The sequence below is a fragment of the Heloderma suspectum genome, chromosome 5 (genome assembly GCF_057233095.1).
Source record: "Heloderma suspectum isolate Gila_16-S chromosome 5, 16-S_ref, whole genome shotgun sequence".
NCBI lineage: Eukaryota > Metazoa > Chordata > Lepidosauria > Squamata > Helodermatidae > Heloderma > Heloderma suspectum.
This window is the reverse complement of record NC_139462.1, coordinates 192,491,493-192,516,747: the sequence shown is the minus strand read 5'-3', so window position 1 is coordinate 192,516,747 and position 25,255 is coordinate 192,491,493. Positions and strand designations below refer to the sequence as shown.

General features: G+C 41.8%; 1 protein-coding gene across 13 annotated transcripts in view; it reads right to left on the bottom strand.

The window, feature by feature from the left end:
* SGCE (sarcoglycan epsilon) overlaps positions 1-25,255 on the bottom strand; it is a 51,536-nt gene that overhangs the window by 11,813 nt on the left and 14,468 nt on the right. For 8 of the 13 annotated variants that reach the window (XR_014792392.1, XM_084858786.1, XM_084858782.1 and 5 more), the window contains 5 exons: positions 17,446-17,568; positions 11,900-12,057; positions 8,598-8,670; positions 6,934-7,132; positions 3,523-3,685 (listed from right to left, as the gene is read on the bottom strand). Coding sequence is in view for 12 of the 13 variants with exons in the window: in XM_084858786.1 (XP_084714912.1) it covers positions 3,523-3,685; positions 6,934-7,132; positions 8,598-8,670; positions 11,900-12,057; positions 17,446-17,568 (716 nt within the window). In the remaining variant the exon portion in view is untranslated. Of the gene's footprint in view, positions 1-3,522; positions 3,686-6,933; positions 7,133-8,597; positions 8,671-11,899; positions 12,058-13,666; positions 13,818-17,445; positions 17,569-22,919; positions 23,025-25,255 lie in introns of those variants that run through there. The other 5 variants (XM_084858779.1, XM_084858783.1, XM_084858780.1 and 2 more) reach the window with 2 other exon arrangements.

Below are 25,255 nucleotides of genomic sequence, written 5' to 3'. Positions count from 1 at the left end.
TTTTATTAATGACTTGGAGGAGGTGGTGCAGGGAATGCTGATCAAATTTGCAGATGACACAAAATTGGGAGGGATAGCTAATACTTTGGAAGACAAACAAAATTCAAAGTGATCTGGATAGACTGGAGCGCTGGGCAGAAAACAACAGAATGGCATTTAATAGGGACAAATGCCAAGTTCTGCACATAGGAAAAAGAAACCACATGCACAGTTACAAGATGGAAGATACATGGCTCAACCACAGTACAAGCGAGAAGGATCTTGGAACTGTTGTCGATCACAAGCTGAATATGAGCCAACAATGTGATGTGGCTGCAAAAAAGGCAAATGCTATTTTGGCTGCATTCATAGAAGCATCACTTCCAAATCCCGGGAAGTACTTGTTCCCCTCTACTCAGCACTGGTTAGGCCTCATCTGGAGTACTGTGTCCAGTTCTGGGCACCACACTTTAAGAAGGATGCAGACAAACTGGAGAGGCTTCAGAGGATGGCAACAAAGATGATCAGGGGACTGGAAACAAAGCCCTATGAAGAGAGACTCAAAGAACTGGGCATGTTTAGCCTTGAGAAGAGAAGACTGAGGGGAGATAGGATAGCACTCTTCAAGTATTTGAAAGGTTGTCACAGAGAAGAAGGCCAGGATCTCTTCTTGATCATCCCAGAGTGCAGGACACGGAATAATGGGCTCAAGTTACAGGAAGCCAGATTCCAGCTGAACATCAGGAAAAACTTCCTGACTGTAAGAGCAATACGACAATGGAACCAATTACCTGGGGAGGTGGTGGGCTCTCCCACACTGGAGGCCTTCAAGACGAGGCTGGACAGTCATTTGTCAGGGATGCTCTGACTTGGATTCCTGCATTGAGCAGGGGGTTGGACTCGATGGCCTTGTAGGCCCCTTCCAACCCTACTATTCTATGATTCTATGGTCACCACTGTCCCCCAGCAACTGCCTCCTGAGGTGTTTACCTCACTCCGCCTTATGGCAGGGCCATTCCTGTTTGGTATTTTTGTACTTTCTGTTTACAGAATATAATTCAGTGTTCACACATAACACTAAACTATGGTTTAGCAAAGCCTCAGTCTCTCATGCTTTCCCCTCCCCTCCACCCACAGTCAGGAGGAATAAACCAGGATTCAGTTTCATTTTAGCATATTTAACAGATTCCTGGTTTGTCATTACATGTGAACTAGGAATTGTTGTTTAAAATAAACTCCATTAAATTGATAAACAAGCCAACTACAAACAATGGATTGTTTTGCTGAGTGGGTTAACAAACTAGAATTTATTTTAAAAACACAAGTCACTGTTTGCACATAACAACAAGCCAGGAATCTGTTAAAGGGAAACTGAATCTGGGTCTATTCCTTCTCTTGTTTGCTAAACTATGTATGTACAGCTAAACTATGCCTTGTTACATGTACATGTAATGATTAATGACATTTGGTTAATGTAATTTGGTTAATGACAATTTTAAAAAAATCTAAGAGTCAATGCAGAAAATTGGACAAGATCTTAATGTTAAGCTGCTCCATCTTAATCAGCTTTTAACTCCTCCACACAATGAAGCATAGGGACAGACAGTAAGATACTTATTTAAGTACATAAAATGCAGAATTGAAGACTGTCATCTGTTACGGTGCTCTACCATGTTTGATAGTAAAGATAATGTAAGGAGACTTAAGTTCCTTTAACTGATGGAAGCTCGTGATGTTCTTAAAGAATGATAAAGACATGGGACCTGGTCTAAGCATGCACGCGCCCTGTCCAAAAAGTGGCAATTGCACCTATTCAGTAATGACAGCTGATCAGCACTATCTTGGTTTATCTGAGAAAAGCTACACGCAAGCAGCCTGAGCCTGCTGGATTGTGCTAAGGAACTGTGTGCATTTTCATACATGATTCCCCATTCAGCGAAAGAAAGGGTAGGCAACCTTTTGGGGTCATGAACACATTTGACAATTTGAGAAAATTTCTTGGGCACCACCACAAAATGGCTGCCATGTGAGGCGTAGCAAAGGACAGGTAACCTCCCCAAAAGAATGAGTTCAAAGCAGAGGAGCGGTGTGAACCCTAATACACTAAACAACTCCTATGAACCCATTGTTTTCATCACCAATGGAAACCTATTTCAGCTGCCGATAAAAAAAGCGTTGGTTAAAAAAAAAAAGTGGGAAGAGTAGGGCACCTTGGCAAGTGAAGTGCCAAGAAATATGTCTGGGAGAGCATTAGAGCCTATGTTGCCTATCCATGAGCTAAGGTTACACATGCTGTTACACCCCATTCAGCTAAGGTTACACATACATGGGATTGATTCATGGCTAACTTAAGTGCCATTGATTTCAATGGGTCTACTCCACATATGACTAAACCTGGATGCAACCCATGAATTTTATCTGGATTGAGGCCAAATTGGATTGAGGTAATGGACACAAATGCTGGACACAAACATCCTGGGGAACTCTACAACCAACTTCAAAGCAAATAATCCCGGTACTCTGTCTTTATATCAACCCTTTAGAATCCTTGCAGATCCCACACACACACCAAAATTGATTGAAATTATAATTATTAGAGAATAGGAAATTGTTGCTGATCTACTGCCAGTGGCGGCTAGTGGCTCCAATGTCAGTGGGGCAGTTCATCCGCTCCAGGTGTCTGTGAGAACCAGTCCAAATTCTGGATAACTCCTTCAGAGTTATGACTGAAACTCGGAGTGAATTCACTGCCCCACTAACATCAGAGCCACCAGCCTCCACTGCCTACCGCAAATCATGCAGAGATCTACCAGTAGATCCAGATCTACCTTCTGCCTGCTCCTGGTCTACACTGACTGGCAGCAGGTCTCCAGGGTTCCAGACTGGAGTCTTTCCCCAGCCCTATCTGGAGATGTCAGGGATGGAACCCAGGACCTGTTGCAGGCAAACCATGCACTCTACCGCGGACATACAGCCCAACAGCCCATTTTACCTATACTCTAGTCAACAGTAGTGACAATGAAAGTGTTTTGTGGTATTATCTACATACTTTAAAAAAAAATGAAAACATCCAAATGTTTAAAAAATGTAAACATTTGTTTAAACATTTCCAAGTGCTGTGTTCTCAAGCCACATTATTTAATTATTTTAGAAATTTCAATCCTGCTTTTGTTCCAGTGGGAGAATTCAAAGCGGCTAAAAGCACAGAGATTCAATAACCAAGACAATATCAAACATCATGATGAAACAGAATAATGGAAGCAAAACAAATTATCAGTTCAGCTCCCCATAATGGGCTCTAACAAGCCAGGTCTTTCTCAGGCACCGGAAGACATATAGCGGTAGGACCATTCAGGTGTATCTAGGGAGGGAGGGTATTCCAGACCATTGACACCATAGCAGAAACGGCACTATTCCTTACGCCCACCCACTACGCCTCATATCATAGATCAGAAACATGTTTGCGGAATCTACCTTCCACAAGATTGTTTTAATGACAGAATGGCAATGTATGTTCTGCAATACTGTCAACCAGTAACTCACCAAAGAGATTTTACACCAGTCTATGTGAAACTGAGTGCGAAACTTTTTATCACAAGTTATTACAGGTTCCATTTCTTGACTGCACCTCAGTTGATTTTGTGGATTTTCGACTTCCCGTAAGCAGGAGGAGAATGTAACATCTGCACCGACCATAACATAGACACTGCGAACAAACAGTGACAGTTTTAGGATGGTCACTGACAATATTTTTCAGCGATGGGTTAGATCCAAAGGTTCCCTTCTGTGAATGAAAGGGGCTTCCGTTACTTGGTGTTTTGACAAGTTCATTCATAGACGATTATTAATAATAGCATGAAAAAATGTATCTGTAATGCAGATTTGTCAAATGTAGGCACATGAAAGCTGGGAGCAAAATACAATACATGCTTTATGATTCTCTTAACATTTCACCAAAGAATTGTTTCTAATAACAAAAATCAGTTTGATTAAAGGTGTCCATAAAATGTAAAGCAGAGCTAAATAATTTTTTTAAAAGCTTTATTCTGCTAAAACACCAATATTTTCAGGGATAAAATTTAAACTGTTCTTGCCTCCCCCACCACCCAAATCTTGAAGAATTAAATCTAAGTTTCCTTTCACATAAGTGTGAGCTTCACTAATTAATTTCTAATGAACAGTACAATTCCGTACTTGCCTAGTCAGGTGAGTGGGTACAAGACTGCAGCCTAACTTTCTATTTCTCATCCTGTTTTCACCAATTCCAGAACAAAGTTACACATTTCTTTAATGGACTGGTAAGTAGCTTTTAAAAATGAAATACTCACGTCAATGTAGAAAAGAGAGGTAAAAACAGATAAAACACAACAATATATAAATCCCTTAAACAATAAAACTTAATATTAAAAAACCAAAGAAAAATAAAAGCACAGAACAGCAAAAAAGCAGCATCACAAAGGAACCAACCAACCCACAATAACGATCAGGAGAACCTATACGTTTGAGACAGATTTCTAAAATAAAAACACCTTGACATGCAGGCAGAAGGAAACTAGAGAAGGGGCCAAACAAACATCTCTGAGGAGAACAGTCCACAACTAATGGGGCTGTTCACACAACTTGCTAACCCAGATTCAATGGCTGAGTGTGGGTTGTTCTGAACTGTGGGTTGTTTGTTGAACTGTGGATTAGCATGCTGTCCGAATGCAGCCATGGTGGCTTGTTAACCATGCAGGGTGCCTTATTTTTCTCAACAAGCCACCTTAAGAACCCATAGTTTGTTGTTGGGTTGTTCAGGGGGGTTAACAAGCCACACTGCATGGTTAACAAGCAACCCTGGCTGCATTCAGACAACACGATAACCCACCCTGCAGAAAATGTGCTGCGTTCAGACAACACGCTCACCCATGGTTCAACAAACAACTCAAAGTTCAAAACAACCCATACTCAACCACTGAGTCTGGGTTAGCGTGTTGTGTGAGCAGCCATGTGTGCAACACTATAGAAAAAGCACTACACTTTTAATTGCCCACTACCCTGGGTGATTAAAATTCACTACAAGGAGGAACACAGAGCAAGGCCACATCTGCAACTCTTAATAGGGTGACCATGTTCCTATTTTACAAAGGACAGTCCTCTATTTAAAGGCATCCTCTACCTGAACGGATGACCAGTTTAAAGTTAAAGAACTATAAGAAAATAGATCCGGGGCCTTGAAGTTGCTCCTCAGCAGGTAGCCTCCTCATCAGTAGACTGAGCAGGCACACAGGGCCAGGTCATAGCCTTCTTCACTATGGTATTGTATTTCTATTTAAATTACAGTTACAATTTCTAAATGTGCATCCATACATATAAACTAGCACATGCAAATCTGTATCCTCTTCTGCAGGATTAAGTGACAAACTCTGTGCCAATGGAGACTTTTCTTTTTTTTTTTTACCCCGTATGAAGTGGGGGGGGGGGATTTCAAGGGGAAATGGTTTAATCCTCCTCTCCTGGTGTGCGGTGGTCCCAAGCTGAATTGGGGTCACATACACCTAAAGTAAACAAGGGAGGTTCTAAACCAGAGCCCCTTTTGTGCACGAGTCACCACTGTGCTGGTATTTTTTCAAAATGCAATCGTTGCTCTGGGGACACATGCTAATAATGAATGCAGAGCAGGAGCCACGCTTCTTTTTTAACACGATCAAGCGCTGCACACAGATGTATAGTGTTCTCATTGTGGGAGAAGCAAGAGGAGTTCAAAAGATCACGTGTGTTCTGTTGTTTGCGTTTGTAGTGTGAGCACACGATGCTTCAGTGCCGTGCTGCAATTGCAGGGGAAGTGGGCGGGCACGCGACTGTTTTAGTGTCCTTTCTATACTGTTTTTCTAGTCTGCTGACAGAATGTGCACTTTCAGTGGTCCACGGCAACGGAGATTTAAAAATAAACTGCGTTGGTAATTCACAGCTGTGCAGGTCTGTATGTGCACAGCCAATAAAAAAAAATCAGAGGAGAAAAGCATGGGGTAGAAGATAAATAAATATCCTCTTAAACAGCCTTCCCCAACCTGGTGCCCTCCAGATGTGATGGACTAAAATTCCCAGCATCGTATGCTGGGAGCTGTAGTCCAACACTGGAGGGCATCAGGTGGGGAAGGATACTCTTAAGGATCTTTGCTGTTTATTTGTTTCGAAAATGCGTACCTTTTCAATTGATCGTCAAGGCAGCTTACAACAGATTGTACCACCGCCAAAAACAAAACAACCACAGTCCAATTTAGCCCTTGTGCCCCTGGCGGCGGAAGAGACCAGAATGTCTTTCCTTCCACTTCTGCATAGAATCATAGAATAGTAGGGTTGGAAGAGGCTTACAAGGCCATTGAGTCCAACCCCCTGCTCAATGCAGGAATCCAAGTCAGAGCATCCCTGATAGATGGCTGTCCAGCCTCATCTTGAACGCCTCCAGTGTGGGAGAGCCCACCACTGCCCTAGGTCATTGGTTCCATTGTCGTATTGCTCTAACACTCAGGAAGTTTCTCCTGATGTTCAGCCAGAATCTGGCTTCCTGTAATTTGAGCCCATTATTCCGAGTCCTGCACTCTGGCATGATTGAGAAGAGATGCTGGCCTTCCTCTCTGTGGCAACCTTTCAAGTACTTGAAGGGCGCTATCATATCTCCCCTCAGTCTTCTCTTCTCAAGGCTAAACATGCCCGGTTCTTTCAGTCTCTCTTCATAGGGCTTTCCAGAACTGGTAGTTGGAAAAGTTCCTTCTGCAGGGAGAGGTCAATTACGCTCCCTGCAGTTGCTCATTCATGGTTGAGCATCATCTGAACGGGCATCCAAATGCAGATGTTGTCCGTAGCTTTTTATTGGATTATTCAAGGGGGAAATCTTTCAAATGTGCAATTTTAATGGATATTAAACATTTCAGTAACAAATAAGTGGAAGAAATATCAGAACATCTTCCTTACCCTTCTTTCATGTCATTAATGGGAAGCGGGACTCTGCCGCCCCTGTCAAGAGCTGACGTGATGTTTATAGCATTCAGATGTTCCGGCTGCCACACATTTTTCACAGCTCCAAGGAAGTCTCCAAGAACTTCACTTGCCAACATTTCCTCTACGTTCATGTTTTTAATGAAGAATTCTGCTTGATATGGTAAAGGAAAATCTGATTGCAAAGAAAAAAGAAATGGTGCCTTAGAGTCTTTGAACTATACAAGATAGCCAGAATGAAGCAAAAATACAGCATGGCCGTTTTATAAATATGACTGAGCATGAAAATGTCCAAAATCTTTTATTAATAAACTAATAAATGGACCCAGCTTTGCATGGACTGGAATAGCCCTTAATTTGATTCAGAGAACCCTTCAAACAAATTTACACAGCTGTCAGCTGGACACACTGTGGCTGCCCAGAGTAAAATCATGCCACTGGCACCCGGTGGCATGGCCCCTGTCACGGTGCACACCTTTAGCTCCCCGAGGGAGAGTTCTGTCCACTCCACTCCCCTGAAGCGGGACTGTCGCATGGCAAGGGGGAAGGGGCAGGCATATAACTGTCCCATGGCCTACAAATCTCCCTGGGTTCAAACTGTATTGACTGCAAAGCTGTGTGGTAGTTAGGGAAGTCTGCCCCTAGTGGATGAAGATATTACTGCAGGCTTCAACTACAAAGACACGTTTATAGAATCATATAATAGGGTGGGAAGGGGCCTACTACAAGACCATCGAGTCCAACCCCCTGCTCAATGCAGGAATCCAAGTCAAAGAATCCCTGTTTAAATTAAAATTAATTCATACATTAAAAAACAACCCCTATGGTCCCCTTAGTATGCATGCCAAGTTTCAGGTGTTTAGGTTTCAGGGTCTTTGCACTATGGGGTCAGACAGACAGACAGACACATCTGCTTTTATTATTTTTAATTATATTTTTATTATTTTATTTTTATTTTAATTGACTTGGATTCCTGCATTGAGCAGGGGGTTGCTCGATGACTTCGTAGGCCCCTTCCAACCCTACTATTCTATGATTACAGATCTAAGATTTACAAAGTAACTGCCACAACTTTTCAAGGCTCTTCACGTGATTGAGAATGCTGATTTTCCATGGATATAGAAGGCTCTCCTCTTCAGAACATCGCTCTCCACAAGCACAGGGCGACAGAAACGTGCAAGGAGGAGGCAGTGGAGCTAGTGTGCTCCCTTTCCTCTCGTGTTCAGTATACTCAGAATCAGAATACATGAATAGGGCTTATGTCGTTCCAACATCTAACATTCCTTTAAGGTGCATGCATGCTAGGGGGTTTCTTTTAAGGCTGTTTCTGGTCAATTTAACCAGGAGATGCATGTAGGTCATAAGCCACTGTCTGGCACTCCCCAGTATTAGGACAGATGTACTTTTCAAATGCAAGCTGTTGTTACAAATGATAATATTTCAGAAGTATTTTTATGAAAATGAAGAAGTCCTCTTTAATAGAGGTGGCTTACAAATAGCCAAATAATTAGCAAGATAGAGGAAAGCTTTGCATACTTCTGCATCACAGAACACTTTTTGCATTTCATTTGTGTATAATAACCTAACAGCGTGAACTTATTTATCAGTTGTATAAATTCTGATTAAGTTCTTAATCATACCTTCTGCTGACATTATATTAATAACCAAATTATGTCTTGCAGTCTCAAAGGTACGCCTGTTATAAGCAGTGATCTAGTGAAGAAAAAATGTAAAACAATAACTTGTTATTACATTTCTGAAAACTATTATCAGGTGAGCATCAAATCCTGTTGTTATTTTTTAGCTTGACTTCCATATATATGGTTATTTGAAAATGCTGACAGAGCCAGAATTAGAGAGTTAAGAATATAAAAACATAAGAAAAGCTGTGCTGGATCAGACCAATGGTCCATCTAGTCCAGCACACTGTTCACCCAGCAGCCAACCAGCTGTCGACCAGGAACCCACAAGTAAGATACGACTGCAACAGCACCCTCCCTCCTATGTTCCCCAGCAACTGGTGTCCATGGTGTCACTGCCTCCAGTACTCTGAAGAGGTCATGCTTTCTGTGGAAGGCTAGAGGAGAAAGGACACAGGTTGTGCCTGGGGATAGGACAGACCCCAAGATATGGGATGGAAACAGTTCAGGTAGTCTGATGGAATGGTGACAGTTAGGGAAAGCTGGTTTCTCAGCAGAGTCAATGGAATAGCCTTCCTGCTCTCCCTCTGCTGCAGCCTGATGGAAAGGCCACTGCTAGGTAAATGTTGAGGGAGAGACAAAGGCCACTGGTCACCCAACTAATGGAATAACCTGCCTTTGCTCTTCAGCCTGATGGAATGGAACTTAAATGACTATGGGGCCCTTCAGCGATTGGGAGGTCTAGAAATGTAGTAAATAAAAAATTAAAATATTATATTACACCATCATGTATCTTAAGATGCACTTGCATGCCAGTTAAGAATGGGTACATAAGATGCATTCCAGAAGCTTCTAGCTGACCGCTCTTGGAGTAGAATCCAAGTAAGTCCTACTTAGAGTAAACCCATTAAATGAATCGGACTTAAGTTAGTCATGACTAACTTAAGCTCCATTCATTTCAGTGGGTCTACTCTAAGTAGGACTTGTGCTGGATTTTACCCTTAGAAGCAGAGTTCAGGTACGAACAGACCTATCTTGCACTGCTCTTATTTATCAACAAAAGGTAAAAAAGAGTATCTAGAAGCTGGGTGGTTGTCTTTAGGAATTTGTGAAACCTGTTCTTTTATTACCATGGACCTTTCCACTTTTTCACTTGGTTTCCAAAATCTATGGATGCTCCACTGAGGCTGCAATCCTATGCCCACTTAACTGGGAGAAAGGCCCATTGAACTCTGTGGGACTTACTTCTGAGTAGACATGCAAAGGATTGGGCTGTAAGTGTCTGATATCTTTTTTTTTAGGAAGTGCAGGTATAAACCAGACGGACATCTAAATATGCATCTCTGAAGATGCTCCCCATTGCTTTCACTTTAATGAGCATATGGATGTCAATTCTGTCCATTATTTTTAACAGTACATCCAAAAGTGGATGTTGTCCCTTGGTTCCAGTGGGATGCATATTTAGATGTGTATCTACTTACAACTCTGGCTACCTTATGCAAGAGTTTGAACATCAAGGTGCCAATAATGCTTATTCACAATGGAAAGTAAACTCAGTCGTTGAACAGAACACAAACTCCAATATCTGTATCAGAAACTAAACCTGCAAAATTACCATGTCATGCCTAGCTCCCTTAGTAGCTAAATATGCCTATTTTTAATGACATTAATATATCACTTCTTCATTATCCACTTCGTGCATCTGATGACGCAAACTCCTCCTTATGAAAATTTGTGCTGCAAGACATTTTTGTCTTCCTTGCTGTAAAGGTCTAAAAGAGGAGTCCCCAACATGGCATCCACAGGGACCTCCAATGGCACCCACAAAACTCCCCATACACTGCCCCCTTAAAAAAAAAATAAAAAAAACCCTTGACAAACATTAAGGTGCCAGGTTCTCCTTCCTGTTCCTGAACCTGCTGCAGTATCAGAGGCAGTATGCCTATGTACATCGGTTGCTGGAGAACATGGGCGGGAGGCTGCTGTTGCACTCATGTCCTACTTGAGCATTTCCCAGAGGCAGCTGGTTGGCCACGGTGTGAACAGAATGCTGGACTAAATGGATCTTGGTCTGATCCAGCATGGCTCTTATTTTCTTATGTTCTATGTTCTTATGATCAGCTGTTCGATGGGCAGGAGGAGAAAAAAGAGTTGCTTCCTGGCCCCATCCAATCTTCTTCCATCCAAACAACTTTTCCCCTTTGCACTCTCTCTCCTCTCCCAATGTCTAGCCTTGCTATTTCTATCCACCCAGGCCTCACTTTCCTCACTATTTCTCTCCCTTCCGTGTTCCTAGCCTTCTTCTTTTTCTCCCTTCCTAGCCCTTAGCCTTGCTCTTTCTCTCCCACTTACTCCTTTACCTTGCTGTTTCTCCCCACTCCTAACCCCTAGCCTTGCTCTTCCCTTCCCCTCTACCTCTTTGCCTTGCTATTTCCCCTCCCGCCCAGCCTCTAGCCTCCTTATGTCTCTCCTCACACCTCTTTTGACCAGCCAGTCCCCCATGGCAGCCTCTATATGACTGGCCACATCCTCCATGCGAGCCATTTTGGGGTGGTGCCCACAGCAGTTTCTCGCATTCCCAACTGTGCCCAGAGGTCCAAAAAGTTTGGGGACCCCTGGTTTAAAATGTGTGCTAGTTAAATATAATGGGCTGGATCCAAACTTAGTCATCCTTAGAGTACGCTCACTCACTAAATTGTCCCAGTGATTTCAGTGGGTCTACTCCAAGCATGAGTAATACTAACATCATACTTTAGTCTTAGGATCCAATTTGGATTCATTGGGTTGGGTCCAAGTTAAGTTAGTTTTGCTTTAATCCTATAGAAGTCAACAAGACAAGTTAGTCAGGACTCACATAAGTCCCACAGATTTCAATGTGACTAAATCATAACCTAGTCTGGATCCAACCCAATGTAAAAACTAGTGTTACTTTCCCTGATCTACCAGACAATGTAGTTGAAAGTATGTATGGTATAAGATTAAAGAATGTCAGTCGGGTCCTCCTGAACGCCTGGGATTTCCTTCAGTCCGCCAAAATACAGACTGCCATGGCATTTTCAGACCAACTCATTGAATCACAAATAGCTACTTAATTAACAAAATGCATGAAGCTGGCAGGAGCAAGACATTAAACACATTGGGTTTGGTTGTCTGAATTTAAAAGAAAAATGTTATTCAGAGAACTGGTGTTTTGATATCCACAATTAGGATTGCTACCATACAATACAAAGTTACATATAAAAGGATATCTGGGTCAAGATGTTTGGTGCAGTTTCCAAATAAATATTCTGTAGAAAACATACCTCAATTATGGTTGGTCTTCCCTCATTTTCTATAGTTGGTGATCCATACAGCACTCCATCACTGTATGGTGTTCTCTGAATGTATCGTAGCCAACCAGGTCTATCAGGGTAACCCATTAGGTTTGTGTTAAATGTTATAGGATCATTGTTTATCTCACCTGGATAAATAGGACACCCAATTTAAAATATGGTTTCACCATATGAACAGCATAGTATTTTTATGCAATGCAGTGGTAAAATCAGGAAATCGCAAGCTGTCAATTCCTATTCCCAGCAATGCATTATGAATATAAAATAATAAATCTGAATTTATGCTCAGTAAGTAAAAGTGACAAGTGTGCTTATTTTACTATTTTAGCTAACAGCATGGTGTTGTGTGACTGTCTCTCTAAAGATGTAATAGCCAACGGCCATCAGTGACAGAGTCCTGATTCCCGACGCTACAAACGTCTGCACAATTTCCAGTGAGATGTGCAGTGCAATCCTACTTACTCAGAAGTAAGTTCTACTGGATTCTATGGGCTTAGTCCTGGGTAAGTGTGGATTGCAGCCTAAACAGAGCTGTGCATTAACTGTTGAGATTTTGCTGTGCTACTTTAAAGCTGTATGACATATCAAACAAAATGAAAGCAAGCATAATTTATCACTTTCTTCATTAATAGCCCTACTGAAATATACGACAGTATTTTGTTACATTTGTCTGATTTTATTTCATGGAACTCAGACAATAAGATGTTACAACTGTAAAACAGACACCACTACATATTTTTAAATGTACATGTGTGGTAGGGAAACACTGGGTTGGATCCAGATTTAGTCATACATAGAGTAGAATCACTGAAATCAATGGGACAAGTTAGTCACGACTAACTTAAGTCCCACTGATTTCAAGGGGTCTCCTCTAAGTATGCCTAAATCCGGATCCAACACACTGAACCCAAAGAACTTACTTTTAAAAAACTTGTATTAAAAATAGTTTAGGACCAAATTAGACACAAAGCTAAACATGTCTGCTGAAACCCCAAAGGAGCTTTTTTGTGTGTGTGGGGATCACAGCATGCAAGAAAGAGAAGTTTAACCCCCCACCACAGTCCTGATGAAAATCCCGACAGCTATTAGCCCCAGAAGTGAAGCCTCTATTAGCTCTAAAAGAGGCTTCCCTCTCAGGGCTAAGAGCAGCTTTGGGGGATGGGGTGTTGAACGGATCATGGTGGGGAAGAAAGGACCTTAAGCCTCCCTTCCCTGTGCTCTGTGGTCCCAACACAGCCCTCGCCTGCTATTAATTTTTTTTAACTGACATGATTGCAAGTGTCATGTTTAGCATCATGCCTAGTTTGGCTCTAAATATAAAGCATTTATTGAAATGTACAATGGGTTGGATCCAATTAATCATGCTTTAGTTCCACTGAAATCAATGGGATAAGTTAGTCATGACTAATTCAAACCCCATTGATTTCAGTGAGACAAAAGTGTACGTGATCAATGTAGGCTGGATCCAACCCGCTGTAGACTTTTAAAAAAATACAACGTTATTCAGGGCCAAACTAGGGGCTTCATCACATGGTGCTTTTATCCTGCGACTGAGATTGCTCCTTCACGGAAGTTTGCAGGCTCTTTACATGATGCCATGCCCCTTCTGCACTAAATGCCCTTTGTTCTGTTTTTAAATAGATCACAGAGAAAGAGCTATCCAAGTACACCGTTGTGTTCCGCTTCAGTTTCCTCTGTGAAAAGAGTAGAAACTAGGGATGTATGAAAGTCACTTACCTTTTCGCAGGGGTGCTTCGCGGTGGGGGGGAGGCACTTCGCTTCTCCCCCCGAAGTTCAGGCGAGGGGGGGGAGGCATCCCGCCTTGCCTGGCTGAAATTCAGGCCGGGGAGAAGCGCCCCGTCTCCCCGGCCGCAAAACAAAAAGTAAAACAAAAACAAAAACCCCGTGATAGGCTACGTAACGATTAACGTAGCCTATCATGGCTGACTTTGGAAATCTAGCCGTGATAGCCTACGTTAATCGTTACGTAGCCTATCACGGGGTTTGGGGGTTTTTTTACTTTACTTTGTAATGGCGGCAGCGGCAGCCGGTCAGAAGACCGGCTGCCGCCCCCGCCCCCAACGAACCGCCGCCGGGACCCGCCGCCAGGAGGGACATTCGCCAAAGTTAAGTCCCATCCCAGGGATGGGGGCGGAGAATTTCACAGCCGATTTCGGGGGGCTGAATGCGTTGGCGCTTGGCCCCCCGAAGATTCGGGGAGAAATTCTCTGCCATCCCTAGTAGAAACCACAAGAAGAGGAGCGAGATCAATGAAAGATAATGGAAGACTCAGATATGGGAGGCTGGAGGAGGAAGCGCATGTAAAGAGAGAAACAGAAATTTAAAACAGAAGCAGAAAGCCCCATTTTAGATGCAGGATTTTAGGCTGGTGTAGAAATGCCCTAGGTTTCTTGGGTTCAGTGTCTTTTTCTCCCGCATGCATTATTTAAAAAAAAAAAAAAACTGTCTCTGCAATTGTAGAATATTTTATCATCAGGCTTCCATGACATTTCATCCTTATTTTACATTGGTTAATCTAGTTATTTTTACACAGACTCAAATCAAGTGAAGCACTCAAGCATGGAAACTATTGAAGTATTCGCAGTGAAGTTTTTCTGAAGCAGGCCCTTAGCATGTCATTCTGTCTATGCCATAAATTCCACAATTCTGAAAGATAACACGGTTTAAAACATTCCGACATTCTGCCGCACACAGTTTAAAGATTGCCATCAAAATTGTAATATCTGAGAATTATTCTAGTATGTTAGTTAGTTTGACTTGTTTACACATTCATGGTTTCTCAGACTGCCATAATCAGAACATTTTCCCCCAAAGGACCCTGGTGATTTTTCTCTATTTTTAACATGTAAGCTAGCTCACATGCTCAATGAATCTATCACCCTGCTGTTTGCAAAAGTCTCTAGGATTAGCCCATATCTCCTGTTCACTTCTGTGTAGCTAAAATCAATAGGTAGTATCCAACGCAATATGAACAGTAACGTACATTACATTATACTACCTAAAGTGACCTCTATTAATTATTATTATTATGAATTACATTTCTATACCACCCCATAGCCAAAGCTCTCTGGGCAGTTTACAGAAGTTAAAACATTAAATACAATATAAAAAGTTTAAAATCCATTTACATTACAGCACACAGACAATATACACAAACAACATATAACTAAAAACATCTTTGAACTATCAATCATAACTAAAGACACATCCAGGACCGATTAAAACTCATAATGAGCTGCCAAATGCCTGGGAAAAAGATAGGTCTTAACCTGGTGCCAAAAAGAAAATGTTGGTGCCAGGTGGACCTCATCGGGGAGCTTGTTCCACAGATTGGGGGGGGGGGGCACCACTGAGAAGGCCCTCTCCCTCACTGCTGCCTTCTGACCTTCCTTTGGAGGAAGCATTCAGAGGAGGACCTTAGATGCGGAAGGTAGTGTATGGGTAGGTTCATTTCCGGAGAGGCGTGTATTGCATGCCCAAGCCATATAGGGCTTTATAGGTTAAAACCAACACCTTGAACTGAGCTCAGAAGCATATAGGCAGCCAGCGCAAGCAGGTCAGAGTTGTTCTTATATGTTTGGACCTTCTGGTCCCCATTATCAATCTGGCTGTTGCATTTTGCACGAGCTGCAGCTTCCAAACTATCTTCAAAGAGAGCCCCACATAGAGAGCATTGCAGTAATCTAACTTGGAGGTTATGAAAGCACAGACAACTGAAGCCAGGTTATCCCTGTCCAGATAGGGGCATAGCTGGGCCACCAACCGAAGTTAGAATGCACTCCGTGCCACTGAGGCCACCTCAGCCTCAAGAGACAAAGATGGTCCCAGGAGGACCCCAAAGCTACAGACCTGCTCTTTCAAGGGCAGTGCAACCCCATCCAGAACAGGTGGAACACCCTCCATCCGGTCAGCAGAACCACCCACCAACAGCACCTTAGTCTTGTCTGGATTGAGTTTCAGTTTGTTAGCCCTCATCTAGTCCATTGTTGCAGCCAGGCACTGATTCAGCACATCCACAGCCTCACCTGAAGAAGACGAAAAGGAGAAATAGAGCTGCATGTCATCAGCATATTGATGACAACACACTCTAAAACTCTGGATTACTGCACTCAACAGTTTCATGTAGATGTTGAACAGCATGGGGGACAAAACTTACTCCTGTGGAACCCCATACTGGAGAATCTACAGGGCTGAGCAGTGCTCCCCATGCACCACCTTCTGGAGGCGACCCTCCAAGACGGAGCAAAACCACTGCAATGCAGTGCCTCCCACTCCCAACTCAGAGACCCATCCCAGAATACCATGGTTGATGGTATCAAAAGCCACCGCGAGATCAAGGAGATCAAGGATCAATTGTCTCTAGTGCAATGTCAGTAGTGTTAACTGGCATGACAGGTTTTCTGGGGAATCCCGTTGCACAGGCTAATGTTACTGGCATTGCACAAGAGGTCCCTTAGGCTAATGCAAAGTAATTTACGCTAGTGCTCATGTCACACTGGATACTGCCTATTGGAGGCTAGCAACTATTCCCATTCATTTCAGTGAGACATATGCAGGAACAGCAATTTTGAACTTGGGATATCCTGGTTCACAATTCAGTCTCTTTAGGTTGCAATCCTAAACCCACTTATTAGGGAACAGGAGTAGAATTCAAGGTGGGCCTAGGTGGAATTCAGGGTGAGCCTGGTTTACCTACTTATTGTAAAGGGTGAGCCTAGACTACCTAGTTATTATCATCTCGGGGTCACCATATTTCACCTTTTACTTGTGTTCAGGTCTCAGAATTTAACCTTTTTCATGTGTTAGGTTAACAAAAAAACACAGAAGTATTTAGAACATTTAGGGTGCAATCCTATACACACTTCTCTGGGAGTAAGTCCCATTTAACCCAATAGGGCTTACTTCTGGGTATATCTGCATAAGATTGCACTGTAAAACGGTTTAATTTTTATTTTACTTTAATCATATAACAAACAGAGACACAATTGAACAAACACACACCATTAAATCCAGACACTTCAAAGATTTGTTTGGCTCATCTCTTGGCCTGAGTGCTAAATGCTGAATGATGGCCCATGAGGAGCCACAGTTTGATGTAATGTGTTGGGTTAAATTTCTGACCTGGAGGTCCATTCACTTTGATGAAGAAAGCAGTCAAGCACGCCGTTTAATGGTGAGGGAAGTATGTAATATCTCATCTGTGGAGACCTATGTACTTCTTGAGTTAGATTTTTACCTCTGTTAGGGAATAAGTCCCACTGAACTTAGTAAGCATGCAAGGGAATGAGTAATGTTACACTATAATCCTAGGAACATTTGCTAGGGACCAGGTTCCACTAAATTCAGTGGAAGTTACTTCTGACTAAACATGTATACATGAATATCACTCTGCTACACTAGTGCTCTCTCACTCTTCCTCCCTCCGTTCAGAAATCTGAATTAATTTGGATTATATAGCATTTTGATGCATTGTTAAAATTGTAAACATTTCTTACCAGGCTTTGGATAAGGAGGAAACTCTCCCTTAAAATACTCCCTCTCCAAAACGTGAACAAACAGAACTCCAGCAGAAGGGTACACATTCCGATCAGAGTGCACCTTCGAGAGGATTGTGTACACTAAAAAGTAGTAGAAGAGAGAAGAGACACACAATGAATAAATAAGATACTTTCAAAACCAGTGGTGTAGCGGAACCACAGTTCACAGGGACAAAGTGCAGGGACGTTTTGATTTGCAGGGATGATGACGTCATCTGGCACCCCCTTCAGTCTTCCCTGGTTTCTCTGAGCTTAGCAGCAGTCCCCAGAGTAGCCGGTGGGAAAATGAATTTTCCCAGGAACAATATATTGTTGTGAGCTATCCCTGTTGTAATGCAAAGTATTTTGGGGTGGCTTAGTCTTGAATGGGTAACCAAAGCCAATTAGCTACCTGCAAAAGACATACGTAATACACACAGGGAGAGGTGGATCAACACAATTGCCTACATTTTGGGATTCTCCCTGGGGGTATGGCTATGGAGACTGTTATCATGCATGCCTGCACTTTAGAATTTACCACTACACCACTGTTCCAAACAATAACATACACAGAACAACGGCAGTTTCTGGGGAAAGGAAAGCAGGAGAGTATATTCCTATTAATAACAAGTTAAGTGAAAGATGACATTAACAATAGAGCACGTACAAAAAAACTGTTCCTCCTTTTCATAGATGCTACAAGCTCCTCTTCATGTATGTAGCAATGGAAAATGAATGATTTAGCATTTCATGGATAATGCCAAATAAGCAATGATAGTGTTTTGTCAATATTAATACTGCAATATATATTATTTATAGCAGATAGATAGACAGACAGACAGACATATATGTGTGTGCATATATATATATATATATATATATATATATATATCTCAGAGATTTCATTTTTGCATACTTTGATAAAAAGAAGAAAAGTAGTTAAATGGGGTGTATCGCCTTAAAGAATATCCAAACCATGTTTATGCAGAAGCAAGTCCTATCAATTTCAATAGGGTTTACTTCCAGTTAAGGACTGCAGCCTTAATTGGTTAAAAAGTAAATAACAGAAAAGCATGACAAAAGGAAGCTTTCATTTGGATGAGAGAACTTTCAGGAGGCATTTGACTACTGACATTTATGGTTATACTTTCCTTGTTCTCTGCAATTCCCTGCTTCAACATCTAGAAGGCAATATTTTCTTGCAGCGTTATATTACCAAGATGTGATTGCTTATGACAACTGTTGGTGTATTGTTTGTGAACTTCAAGGGCTCAGTCCATCAACAGTGTTGGTGGGTTGGGTTGGTAAACCAGCACACAAAGAACTGCTGTAGGCATAGTTCCTGCTGCTGTCAAATTTGAAAGCATAAATCACCTGTTTAGGTGATTGGGAGACTGAATCCACCTCCCCTCCCTCAATCCTTGTGACTGACAGGTAGGTGTACACAAAGTGGGTTTGATCCAGAATCTGCCTTCCACAACAGGAAAGAATTTTTGTGAGAGAAAGAGCTCTGCTTGGGTGAGATTCCCTACCCTTCCCCCTACACCACAGCTCACCCCATTCAGCATTGCAGATGATCCAGCATGAACCTGGATCCAGCCCATAGAGTTGTGTGCAGCCCAGTCTTGCATACCTGCCTCTGAATCAGGGCCAGTATGAGTAATAAGCATGTCACACCTTAATAGTCTGAGTGGGATGCTCTTTAATAAGGTGCATCTATTCTCATCCTCAACAGTGCCATAGCATCATTTAGCAATACATGTCTAAAATGTTACTAATCTAAATGTTTTCTCTACTTGAAGAGGGACCCCTATCAGTGAAACACACATACAGCTATCTACACCATTATTATGCATGCATAAATCTGAAAATGTAAAACAAGAGCCTGGTTTTAAAAGCATGGACCTCAAATGCCTATAATACAATCTGTGTGTGCACCGATCAATACTCAATATATTTTAATCTTTCATGTTTTGTTCAGTTGTATAATACTAAGATTGAGGGACTTTGCATCTTAGAACTACTAACTTCCTCATAATAAAGGAGGACAAGGATAAGCAAGGTTATCAGTTGGCTTCTAAAAGTTCACCATTGCAAACTGTTGTCAAGTAGTAATAAGTAGTATTCACAAATACTAGTACGATTAGCTTTATCACTTTTAACAAATCTTTCAAAACTGGAAAATATGTATTTTCTGTTCCTTGTGTCTTGGAAGATATGCAACTGAACTTCTCCAGTTATCCTTTCATTGAATCAATGCATATGCTGATTGGGCTCAGGGAATTCGTGATGCCTCAATTAATACCATACATTATTCATTACATATGATACTCAGACTTTGCTGGGGGAATATGGGTTATTTAATCTTCCATATCCATCATAACACAATTTTTGCCATTTTGACAAAAGTAGCACTGATAGTGAGGCATATTTCTAATTATCTGGATGATGCTGACAATTTAGGACACCCCAGGCTACCCTGTCATCCTTATCAAAGCTAAAATGCCATTTTAAATGCAAAAGTTGTCAGCTAACAAGCTAGTAGCACTTTTTTGTGATCATGTCAAGTGATTACATTAAGGAATACTTTAAACATGTGATTGATTATGTGCTAGAATTTGTGCACACTGGAGACAGTTCAGCCCCATTGGCATGCTGGTCAATTAAACATACACATTTTACTTACGCTCAGAAGCACAACTGAATGACAAGACTGATCGGTCCAATACTCCACTTATAATGCTGTGGCAAAGAGACCTAGCTAGCACTGGCAAAAGCCCCCCAGAGAAGACTTCACTACAACTCCAGTGCTTCACTCTTCTTAGGGGCAGTGCTGCCAGAGAACACTGGTTGTTGAGCAGATTAGAAATGTAATAAATAAATTACATAGACATGCACACACACCAGTATGGTCCCTAGGTAAGCAAGCAAACTGTCTGAATCAGCCCTTTCTTCTCCTGCTGGTGCATAGCTCTGGAACACACGTTCCTTGCTGTAGTAATGTTTCCCCCCCTCCCACCCAGAGAAGCTGAAACTTCACCAGAACAGAATGATTACAGGGTCCTAACTGGATAGACATGGTCATTCTGCAGGGTTATTAGATCATACTACAATGTAGATCCTCCTCTCATAATATCCTATAGTGCATGTGTAAGGGTGTAAAAAATAAAGTCCTGATTTATTCCAAAGAGGACCTCATACCCTACAGACAGATTAAAAACACGCATGGAGATAAACCAGCATATCTCCAGCTTCTCCACTTGGGGCTACTCCCCACATAACAACTATAAAACTATTTAAAGCATGTACACAGCAGAGAGAGAAGTGCAATGTCCATGTCATCTCACAATTATATACATGCTATCATTCATTCCAACAATGACTCAGTTCAGACGTAACCATGGTTTGGTGCTGCAAGAACAAGGCTTCCATGAGCCCTGGGCTCATGCACTCCCTCCTCTCCCTCTTTCCTCTACTTGCAGGCTGTGATTTCCTCCCTTCCATGGCTTGCTGTTACATCTGAACAAGAAATCTATGATCTGCACTTCCCCTGTATTAAGGATTGGATTGTAAACTAGGGTTTGATGCTGGCTTGTAATCGTGATCTGCAGGGCAAACATAAGCCACAGATTTCTGGTTTGGATGTGACAGCAAGATAGAGTTTGCCATAAATCCGGAGGGAGGACATCACAGCACATAAAGGAAAGAGGAGTGCACTAGCCTGATGTTCCTTCCAGGCCCATTCACACTGCATCAAACTGTGGTTTGGTGTTATGCCTGAACCAAGCCAATGAGTTTGCAACTATCATTACAAAATGTGAAAATTTACCCTATAGTGGTAAATTATAACATGTATATTAGGATCTCAAGTTACATCTTATTCAGCAAAAAAAAAAAATTGTTCTGTGTCTATTAGACACCACAACATCTCCTTAATAAGGGTTTGTTGAAATCAGCTAATTGCTGGAGGTAATGCTTTTGTTTAATTAACTTTTGTGCCACAATAAAAAATATTTTGCACCTTCAAAGTGTTAAGTACGTTGTGTAAATCAAATGGTAAAAATGCCAATTAAATCAATTTTAATTCCAGGTTGTAACACAACAAAATGTGGAAAAGTCAAAGTGGGGTGAATATTTATGCAAGGCACTACACACACACACACGCACACACTCATATGCATGCATTGAAACGAATATATTCAAATTTATGTAGCTACATTTTTTCTTTTCCTTTTGTTGAAATTTCACGCACAAAAAGCAAGTCCTCTACATCTGTTCTTGCTACTTTATAGCCTCAGAATGAGTTTGCTTGTACTCCACCGCATATTCTCCCTGTCACAGTGTAAGAGAGGTTGCCGCCTATGTGTTTCTCTGTCTTTTGCTCTTTCTGGCTCTCCTTCCCTCTCTTGATCTCAATGAACTCTTCATGCCTAAAACAGCATGACAGTTACAGCACTTACACTGCCATTGCTACAGCCGCCAGCACCATTCTAGCGCATGTCAAGGTCACCAATATAATTGTGAAGAACAGCTCCCACCAGAATCCTTTTCTCCTGTTGTTATAGCACTGTAGTGACCACAGTAGCATGATATAGGATTGTGCTCTTAGAGTCTTATGACTGGATTGATGCTTGTTAGATGGAGGGCTCCGATCCCAGAGCCCTCTGTCTATCCAAAGCCCTGCCAGCAAGAGCCAGACAGGGCAGGAGGAGCAAGGGAGGCTTTTACAGCCTCTCCATCCCCCTATATTTTAGGTGCCAAGTTAGAACTATCTTATTCTGTCAAGCTTTGGGGGAGTTACAACATGACGTTTTGGTCATTTGAGCCTACCTATCTTGCTGCCATTGGTTCTTTTGGGGGGAGTTTTTAATGTAGATTGTTTTCCTTTATTTATTCTGATAGTTTATCCTGGGTTTCCAGTGCCTTGAATATGAGGAAGAAAGGTGAAGTATAAATGGTTTAAGTAAGTAAATAAAAATATTCTAAGACACATGAAAAAAAAGCAAAAAGACCCTAATGTGATAATGTTGCATTAAACTGGAGTATTTAACGACCTCTTTTCCCCAACTGATGCTGACATTTAAAAAAAAATCTACAGTAAATTATGCCAATTTCTATACATGAGTAATTAAAATGACACATTTAGCATTACAAACAAGTTATTATTGCACTCAGCAGATTGCTAATGTGTTTAAGTAGACACCAGTAACAAAGATTTGCAATATTTTACACTCAGGCATTATTTTGAACAAAGTAATCCACCAAATATGACTGAAAATTTAGTGGCAAACAAAAGATTAGAATGAGGGATATATTTTAACTTTAGATTAGAAAATTATATAATTAACTCCATGTTATGTTATCGGTAAAATACACACAACACTACTGACACATCAGGTATAACATTCCAAGGACAGGTTGATTAATCCCAAACATATGCAACCTAAACTCACCATTCTTCTTAGCAGCCTTTATGCTGCTGCTAAAATAACTGATGATGTGTTTAGTCTTCCATTTAACTGTTCCATTTATGCCATCAGCAGAGTGTAACAAAAAAGCTTTCCAAAATAAAACAGATTTAAGACAAAGGAATTAGTATCATGTCAACAATTTCTCAGAAATTAAAGTCCACCAGTCAGAATACATAATAAAGAAGATTTTATCATGGACTAAAAGTACACATCTGCAATGCAATCCTATACCCTCTTAGCTGGGAGTAAGCCCCATTGAACACCATAGGTCTTACTTCTGAGTAGGCCTGCCTAGGGTTGCGCTGTTGATATTTTAAAATTAAGATCTTTAACAAATATCTAGTTTGTAAAAGTGTTCCCAACATTTTTTTTTCTTGGTCAAGAATGTTGAAAGTGGAATATAGACAGAATTTCTAACTGTGAGCAGCATGGCGGATGAAGAATTTAGTTGAAAGCGTGCTATGGGAACAAGAAAGTCTTACGGAACAGAAAGGGATTGGTCTTAATTGCCTGTATCTGATTTCTATATATTTTAATTACACTTTTTTTTTTTAGTATTTCTTCAAGCTTTAGTTTGTGTCAACGCACTTGCTCAGTTCAGATGTAACAAACCTGGTCCAACTGTGATTTGTTTGACTGGGAATGAGGACTGTGCCCGCACGCTCCTTCCTTCCTTCTCTCAAGTAGCTCAATACTTTCTGGTTTCCTAAACCGGTTTCCCAGCTCAGATATTATGAAAAAGAGGTTTAAGAAGGTAGGAAGTATTGAATCAAGATATAACTGTTATATCTGAACTGAGTCATTAGAAACTGGGCTAAAAACGCAATAGTACAGGTATGTGAAGTAGTTCATAGTAGCGTTACTTGTTCCTGGGATCTAACTATGACCCGGTTGCACATCTCAACAACTAGGCTATAACAAGCCGTGAGTTCTTGAGAATGAAGCGGGAGCAAGCAAGCATGCTAGTTCTCACTGCCCAGCCACTCCCACTGCAGCTAGGCAGAGGATGCTCTGTCCCTGGGTTGTTCATTGTGTTGCCTGAACCCAGAATTGTCGATTGTTGGGGGAGGAACAATCCAGACTCAAGAACAAACCATGAGTTCCATGATCATTTTGTTTCTCCCCAACCATCCATAATTCTGGATTCAGATGTCAAGATAAACAACCCAGGGATGGAGCATCTCTGGGCTGCTGAGCTCAGCAGGAATGGGTGGCCAGCCGGGAGCCAACACACTCCCTTGCTCCCATTCATTTACAATTACCCAGGGTTTAAAGAAACTTTGGGTAGCCATGATGTCTGAACCAGGTCTATAACTATCTAACTGTAGTGACTGAAAATACTCATGTTCAGACATGGCCTAAGTGTCAGTCAAGTGTATCTGCACTGTTGTTGTTGTTCACTCGTTAAGTCGTGTCCGACTCTTCATGACGCCATGGACCACAGCACGCCAGGCCTTCCTGTCCTGTGCTCTCTCCCGGAGTGTGCTCAAGTTCATATTCATTGCATCCGTGATGCTATCTAGCCATCTCATCCTCTGCCGTCCCCTTCTCCTTTTGCCTTCAATCTTTCCCAGCATCAGGGTCTTTTCCAGGGAGTTTTCTCTTCGCATTAGGTGGCCAAAATATTTCAGCTTCAGCTTCAGTATCTGTCCTTCCAATGAGCACTCAGGCTTGATTTCCTTTAGGATGGACTGATTTGATCTCCTTGCAGTCCAGGGGACTCGTAAGAGTCTTCTCCAGCACCACAGTTCGAAGGCATCAATTCTTCGGCGCTCAGCCTTCCTTATAGTCCAGCTCTCACAGCCGTACATTGCTACTAGGAAAACCATAGCTTTGATTAGACGGACCTTTGTCGGCAAGGCGATGATGTCTCTGCTTCTTACTATGCTGTCTAGGTTGGCCATAGTTTCCTCCCAAGGAGCAAGCATCTTTTAATTTCATGGCTACAGTCACCGTCTGCAGTGATCTTGGAGCCCAAGAAAATAAAATCTGTCACTGCTTCCATTTCTTCCCCTTCTATATGCCAGGAAGTGATGGGGCCAGATGCCATGATCTTAGTTTTCTTAATGTTGAGTTTCAAACCAGCATTTGCACTCTCCACTTTCACCCTCAACAAGAGGCTCTTTAGATCCTCTTTGCTTTCTGCCATTAGGGTGGTATCGTCTGCGTATCGGAGGTTGTTGATAATTCTCCCGGCAATCTTAATTCCGACCTGTGATTCATCCAACCCAGCGTTTCTCATGATGTACTGTGCATATAAATAAAATAAGCAGGGTGACAATATGCAGCCTTGTCGTACTCCTTTCCCAATTTTGAAC